Source organism: Miscanthus floridulus, chromosome 18 (genome assembly GCF_019320115.1).
Source record: "Miscanthus floridulus cultivar M001 chromosome 18, ASM1932011v1, whole genome shotgun sequence".
Classification (NCBI taxonomy): domain Eukaryota; kingdom Viridiplantae; phylum Streptophyta; class Magnoliopsida; order Poales; family Poaceae; genus Miscanthus; species Miscanthus floridulus.
The window spans coordinates 118542948-118550495 of NC_089597.1; the positions used below are offsets into that span (position 1 = coordinate 118542948).

At 55.6% G+C, this 7548-nt stretch overlaps 1 protein-coding gene across 1 annotated transcript; it reads left to right on the forward strand.

Moving 5' to 3' along the window:
* The first annotated feature begins 4158 nt into the window (after nucleotides 1-4158).
* On the forward strand, nucleotides 4159-7025 carry LOC136521506 (G-type lectin S-receptor-like serine/threonine-protein kinase At2g19130). Its single transcript, XM_066515256.1, has one exon. The coding sequence runs from the start codon at nucleotides 4337-4339 to the stop codon at nucleotides 6833-6835; it is 2499 nt and encodes an 832-aa protein (XP_066371353.1). The 5' UTR covers nucleotides 4159-4336; the 3' UTR covers nucleotides 6836-7025.
* Nucleotides 7026-7548: the final 523 nt, after the last annotated feature.

Genomic DNA, 7548 nt, shown 5'->3' on the forward strand with positions numbered 1-7548 from the left:
GTACATGTGCATGCTGCTGCGAGTTAGCAGCATGGTTCCTGGGTCGTATTTAGCTTATAAGTCATGACTTATCAGTTAATAAATAGTATTTTTTATCACATCAATCAACAGTACTTTTAGTCATGATTTATCAGCTAAACAAGCCCAAAGATATAGAGCGTCGATCGCCTGCTGCAGGTGCAGGTGCACGGACCTGCTGACCCGTCGCCCTCGCATCACCTCGCCCCTTGCATGCACCCATGCAGATTCATTCCTTTAGCATGTGCACGTTACATCTCATTATACCATATTTTACTATTTCGGTTGGTGTAAGTTTTATGTTCAATGGATATAAATTGATTATTTATAAATGAGAATTGTTAGAATTATCTGAACAGTCATTTGATCATTTTTGGGGTTTTTTATTTTCTCTATGTTTTATTTGGTTCCCCTTTGAATTTTTTCAATTTGGCTCTCATAGAAATAATGTGGCTAATTTTTTTGTTTGTTTAATATTTTTATATTATTTCGATAATTTTTTTGGTTCATTTGCTTTGGATCCTGTCGACAGAATATGCTCGGCAGTCCACCGAGGGGTATCCCGCGATGGTAGATTTGTCGGTGGGGATGCGCGTAATCAGGAACCAGATGGTGACACAAGGCGCAGAGACAACGATTTAGATAGGTTCGGGCCGTCTGATCGACGTAATACCCTACGTCCTGTGTCTTTGGTGTATTGTATTGATCTGTATGTAGATCCGATCTGATAGATCCTATCCGCTAGGGGACCCCTACCTCTCCTTATATACTCTGGAGGAGATAGGGTTACAAGTAAAGTAGCCTATTTGGTACTATACAATGTCTTGTGGTGCACGCCGAGCAGCGCCGTGCACGCCTTGATCTTATGAGCTGGGCCACCTCCGATGGTACGGCACATGTCTTGGGGGCCATACCCCCACAGCTAGTCCTCGAGCCTGACAGTATGTGATGTAGTCACGTGGTGCCAGAGTCATAAAGTAGAAGACCAGCCAAGCAGGCAGCCAGTCCCCAAGCGTAGCCTCGAGATGAGAACAAGCACATTCACCGCAAGGTGAAGTGTGCCCACTTAGTCCCCGAGCCTGCTGGAAGATGAAGAATGAATCTTGTAGCAGGGTCAAAGAAGTCTGAAAGCTTACCGACGTCGTCTGACATGCGCGTATCAAGACCCCAGACGTGCTGCCCAAGATCAGCATCCTGGTCCGAACAACATGGAGCAGCTTGATAGCACACCGATAAGACGTAGCAAGATCCGACCACCAAGGGAGCACCAAGGAGTCCTCGGCATCGCTAGCGATGACCGAGCACCGAGGAGCAAGGAGTCCCCGGCGTCGCTGGTGATGTCCGAGCACCAAGGAGCGAGGAGTCCCTGACGTCGCTGGCGATGTCCGAGCATCGAGGAGCGAGGAGTCCCCGACGTCCCTGGCGATGTCCGAGCACCGAGGAGCGAGGAGTCCCCGACGTCGCTGGCGATGTCCGAGCATTGAGGAGAGAGGAGTCCCCGGTGTCGCTGGCGATGTCCGAGCATCGAGGAGCGAGGAGTCCCCGGCGTCGTTGGTGATGACCGAGCACCGAGGAGCGAGGAGTCCCCGGCGTCGCTGGTGATGTCCGAGCACCGAGGAGCTAGGAGTCCCCGGCGTCGCTGGCGATGACCGAGCACCGAGGAGCGAGGAGTCCCCGGCGTCGCTGGCGATTCCGAGCACCGAGGAGCGAGGAGTCCCCGGTGTCGCTGGCGATGACCGAGCACCGAGGAGCGAGGAGTCCCCGACGTAGGCGGTGATGTCCGAGCACCGAGGAGCGAGGAGTCCCCGGCGTCGCTGGCGATGACCAAGCACCGAGGAGCGAGGAGCCCCCGGCATCGCTAGCGATGACCGAGCACCGAGGAGCGAGGAGTCCCCGGCGTCGCTGGCGATGACCGAGCACCGAAGAGCGAGGAGTCGTAGGCGGCGCTGGCGATTACCGAGCACCGAGGAGCGAGGAGTCCCTAGTGTCACTAGTGATATCCGAGCACCGAGGAGCGAGGAGTCCCCAGTGTCACTAGTGATATCCGAGCACCGAGGAGCGAGGAGTCGCCGGCGTCGCTGGCGATGACCGAGCACCGAGGAGCGAGGAGGCCCCGACATAGGCGGCGATGTCCGAGCACCGAGGAGCGAGGAGTCCCCGGCGTCGCTGGCGATGACCGAGCACCGAGGAGCGAGGAGCCCCCGGCGTCGCTGGCGATGACCGAGCACCGAGGAGCGACGAGTCCCCAGCGTCGCTAGCGATGACCGAGCACCGAAGAGCGAGGAGTCATAGGCGACGCTGATGATTACCGAGCACCGAGGGGCGAGGAGTCCTCGGTGTCGCTGGTGATATCCGAGCACTGAGGAGCGAGGAGTCCGCGGCGTCACTGGCGATGACCGAGCACCGAGGAGTCCCGGCGTAGGCGGCGATGTCCGAGCACCGAGGAGTCCCAGTGAAGCTGGCGATGACCGAGCACCGAGGAGTCCCTGATGTAGGCGGCGATGTTCGAGCACCGAGGAGTCCCAGGCAAAGCTGGCGAGGTCTGAGCACCGAGGAGTCCCCGACGTAGCTGGCGACGTCCGTGCAGTGAAGTGTGCCCACTTACTCCTCGAGCACGAAGAAACCGAGCGCCGAGGAGTCCCCGGCGTAGCTGGCGACGAAGCACGAGTGGCGAACAGTCTGGTCAACTGGTCGGCGGCGAAGTGAGCATTAAGTAGAAGCGACCGGCGAACAGTCCGATCAACTGATCGGCGACGGAGTCCATGAACCGAGCGGTCCAACTAGTTGATCGGTGGGAAAGCCCGAGCACCAGGTGATTCGATCACCTGGACGATGATCCTGCAATATAAACATGAAGAACGGGTAGTACATGATGTAAAAATAAATGAACTCTGGAGAAAAACCAGCATTGGTGATGAAACGACGTATGCAGTTCGGTGATCAGTTGGCGTGAAAATATATTTATGTTTAATATAAACCGTCCGAACAGTTAGTGTGTAGCTGAGTCTTCAGCCCTTACTAGCCCATAGTCCATAACGTCGAGCGCGGAGCCCGTGCACGTGTAGGAGGAATAGGCGTGACCAAGGAGCCACTGCCGACCACCCATAACGCAGAGCGCGGAGCCCGTAGCACGTGTAGGGAGGAGCCGGAGACAGGGCCGTCTTTGGAGGCGTCCGAGCATCAGCAGGACTGTTCGGGGGTTCGGAAAATCGTTTGGAGAGCAAATATGGAGAAAATAGTTCAGAGAAACATTATGGCGATATACGAAGATTGGAGAATATTTAGAAGAATATTAAAGCGTGACTTAGCTTTAGACGGAGCGTCTGGTTGGCGACGTATGACGTTATCTGGTCGGCGTTGACGACGAGCAGCTGGCGGGCGGTGAGTTGTTGGTGAAGACAACCTCGGAGGTGGTTTCGAGATCGGATCTGCTGTCGTGGGGGCTGATGTAGCCAGCGATGAATCATCATCGTGGACCAGCATGGATCTCCACGAGATTGACGACGAGAACGCGTTGTTGATTTGAGGTCCATCTGGCTCGCCATGGATCAAGCGCACACCCCTAGCTAGCGCGCCAACTGTCGACAGAATATGCTCGACAGTCCACCGAGGGGTATCCCGCGATGGTAGATTTGTCGGTGGGGATACGTGTAATCAGGAACCAGATGGTGACAAGGCGCAGAGACAGCGATTTAGACAGGTTCGGGCCGTCTGATCGACGTAATACCCTACGTCCTGTGTCTTTGGTGTATTATATTGATCTATATGTAGATCCGATCTGATAGATCATATCCGTTAGGGGACCCCTACCTCTTCTTATATACTTTGGAGAAGGTATGGTTATATGTAAAGTAGTCTATTTGGTACTGTATAATGCCTTGCGGCGCGGCCCATGTCTTAGGGGCGTACCCCCACAGATCCCATGGTCATGACAACTGAGTGTTGCATTGATAAGAAACACTCGATTTTTGTTTCTGTTGTCAATCGGGTGTTTTAGGTGGCTTCCAACACTGTTGTCACGTGCCCCTACAACACCCGAGCGGTGAGTAGACGGGCTATGGTGTTATCTGAAAATAAAACTTATTTCGCACATAATTTATACGTTTCCATAAGATCGATTGAGCTTAAAAAATTATTGAATTAGCATCGGATTGTCAAAACCGGTTCAGGGCGGTTTTCGTGGGCTAGTTTAGTTGTTGTATATGTAATAACTTGCTATCAACGAATAGGTAGGTACCAGATGAGTTCACTCCCAACTCAGTAGCGATCATCAGTACGTACACATACAGCTGCTCTCCCCTCCATCTTCATCTCACCGATGGCTTCAACAACGCTACTACTTGTCACGGCCGTGGCCATCATCGGCAGTGCAAGGTGCTTCGCAGCGGACACCATCACCGCCAACTCCGCCATCTCCGGCGGCCGGACCGTCGTGTCCAGAGGCGGCAACTTTGAGCTGGGCTTCTTCCGTCCAGCAGCACCAGGTGGAGGTGGTGACAGCAACACGGCTTCTTCTCATAATTACTACGTGGGAATCTGGTACAAGAAAGCCGTGAAGCCGTGCACGCCCGTGTGGGTCGCGAACAGAGCCGCACCGGTCTCCGACCCCGCGTCCTCTCAGCTCGCCGTTGCGGCGGACGGCAACCTCGTGCTCACCAACGAGGCCGGAGAGCTCGTCTGGTCCTCGAACGTCGTCATCTCCGGCAGCAGCCTCAACGGCACCGTGGCTGTCCTCTTGGACAGCGGAAACCTCGTCCTCCGGCGCGACGACGGCGAGGTCGTATGGCAGAGCATCGAGCACCCCACCGACACGTGGCTCCCGGGAGCCCGTCTCGGCATGAACAAGATCACCGGCCACGTGCAGGCTGTGACTTCTTGGAGGAGCTCCAGTGACCCGGCTCCCGGCATGTACTCCCTGGGAATCGATCCCAACGGGACCAGCCAGTTCTTCCTGTCCTGGAACAGGACCGTGAACTTCTGGAGCACTGGAGAGTGGACAGGCAGCATATTTGCCAATGTCCCGGAGATGACGTCGCACGACAAGTACAACTTCGAGTTCGTGGCAACCGCGAACGCCAGCTACTTCTACTACTCCCAGCAAGATCCCACGGTCATCTCCAGGTTAGTCGTGGACGTCTCCGGCCAGGCGAGGCAGATCATGTGGATGCCGTCCACCGAGGAGTGGATGATCATATGGGAGGAGCCGCACAAGCTCTGCGACGTCTACGCTACCTGCGGTGCGTTCGGCGTCTGCGACGAGAAGAGCGAGCCCTTCTGCAGTTGCCCCGCCGGCTTCCATCCCTCCTCCGTGGAGGACTGGGAGCTCGGAGACCACTCCCATGGCTGCCGCCGGAACAATCCCTTGCAGTGTCACAACAGTTCGGTGCGCGATAAGGACGGCGGCGACGCCTTCTTGCTGGCGCCAGGTATTTCCCTGCCGAGGAACTCGTCGCCTGCAGCTGCAGCAGCATCACCATCATCAAGCGCTGAAGACTGCAGGTCAGCGTGCTTGAGGAGTTGTGACTGCAACGCTTACTCCTACGGCAGTCGCTGTGCTCTCTGGTACGGTGACCTGCTCGGCTTGTCTGCCATGGACACGGCAAGCACGGATGACCTTTACCTCCGGCTGTCTGCCATGGATGTGCCCTCGAATGGCTGTCGTAAAAGAACGGTCGTCGTCTTCGTTTCTGTTGCCTCAGCTGCGTCGATCCTAGCCTGCTTGTCTGTCATCGTGACCGTGCTTGTTAAGATGTTTAGGAGAAGACAGAGGAACATAAGATTCATGCAAGCTGCAGCAGAAGGCGGTAACCTCGTGGCGTTCAAGTACAGCGACATGAGGAGGGCGACCAAGAACTTCTCGGAGAAGCTCGGCGGTGGCAGCTTCGGCTCAGTGTACAAAGGTACGTTGTCCGGTGTCGGCGCCGCCGTCGCCGTGAAGAAGCTGGAAGGCGTCCTCTGCGTTGGGGACAAGCAGTTCAGGAACGAGGTGCGCACCATCGGCATGATCCAGCACATCAACCTCGTCCGGCTCCGCGGCTTCTCCTCCCACGGCAGCGAGCGGCTGCTCGTCTACGACTACATGCCCAACGGCTCGCTGGACAGGGCGCTCTTCACGGCGGCGCCGGCGCTGAGCTGGCGCGTGAGGTTCCAGATCGCGCTGGGCGCCGCCCGGGGCTTGCTGTACCTTCACGAGGGGTGCCGGGACTGCATCATCCACTGCGACATCAAGCCGGAGAACATCCTGCTCGACGTCAACCTCGTGCCCAAGGTCGCCGACTTCGGCATGGCGAAGCTGCTGGGGAGGGACTTCAGCAGGGTCCTGACGACGGTGCGGGGCACCATCGGGTACCTCGCGCCGGAGTGGATCTCCGGCGTGCCCATCACCGCCAAGGCCGACGTGTACAGCTACGGCATGGTGCTGCTGGAGATCATTTCAGGCCGGAGAAACGCACGAGGCTGGGCGACTACAGAGCAGGAGGCGTCGCTGTCGGGGTACTTCCCGCTGGTGGCCTCGAGTAAGGTCAACGAAGGGGAGGCGCTCGTTGGGCTGCTGGACGAGCGCCTGCACGGCGACGCGGACGCTCGGGAGCTGGAACGCGCGTGCAGGGTGGCCTGCTGGTGCGTGCAGGACGACGAGGCTCACCGGCCGTCGATGGAGCAGGTGGTCCAGGCGCTGGAGGGGGTCGTGATCCTGGACGTGCCGCCGATTCCAACGTCGCTGCAAGCAGCATTCGCCGGTAATGCTACCTTTGTGGGTAGGCCTGACAGTGCGTACTTTGATTGCCTCTCACGACGCCATCTACAAAAGAGTATTTAGTTTGGTATTAACCGTATTCAGTGCAAATTAAGAGATGTGCCAGTCTTTCTTTTTGTGTCCATATCTGAAAAATAAAATCCTAAAAATAATCTTGTTATGAAATCCTTAAGTAATTTTGTAAAAGATACATTTGCTTGCAAAACTTTGTTACACTTCTCATATATTTGAAGTGTCTGATTTTTTCATTGTTGTTCGGATAAGATATAATTTCATCTTTGTTTGGCTATAGAAAAAAACGTGGGTTGTTTCTTGTGACTTGTCATTTATATTGTACTGCAGTGTCAGAGCTTTTTTTTCTCAAAAATGCAAAATGTTTGCGCATCTTTGTATTAAGATCGAGAAGCAGTGAAAGTTACAACGACGCGCCACGAATGACACACTAGGGGGAATAGTGTTATACAATCAGCTCTGCCCTCCCTAACAGAAGGATATCATAGCCTATTACTCGCTAATCATGCTACCTAGCCATCACCGGCGATCAGATGCGCTGGACCGAGCAGCGCCTCGACCGCCTTGGCCGCTCTCCCTGCGGGTCTGGGAAGAGCTGTCTTATTGCCTTAGCATGCGAGGGGTTGAGCTGGTCAACGAAGATGTCGTCGTAGGCGTTCTGGTCTGTTGTGGAAGGTCTCTCCTGTTTGTCGATGAACCCCATCCGCTTCATCATCCGCACCTCTCCACGCTTAGAGGCTGGGACGCGTGAGAGCGCCTGTGCA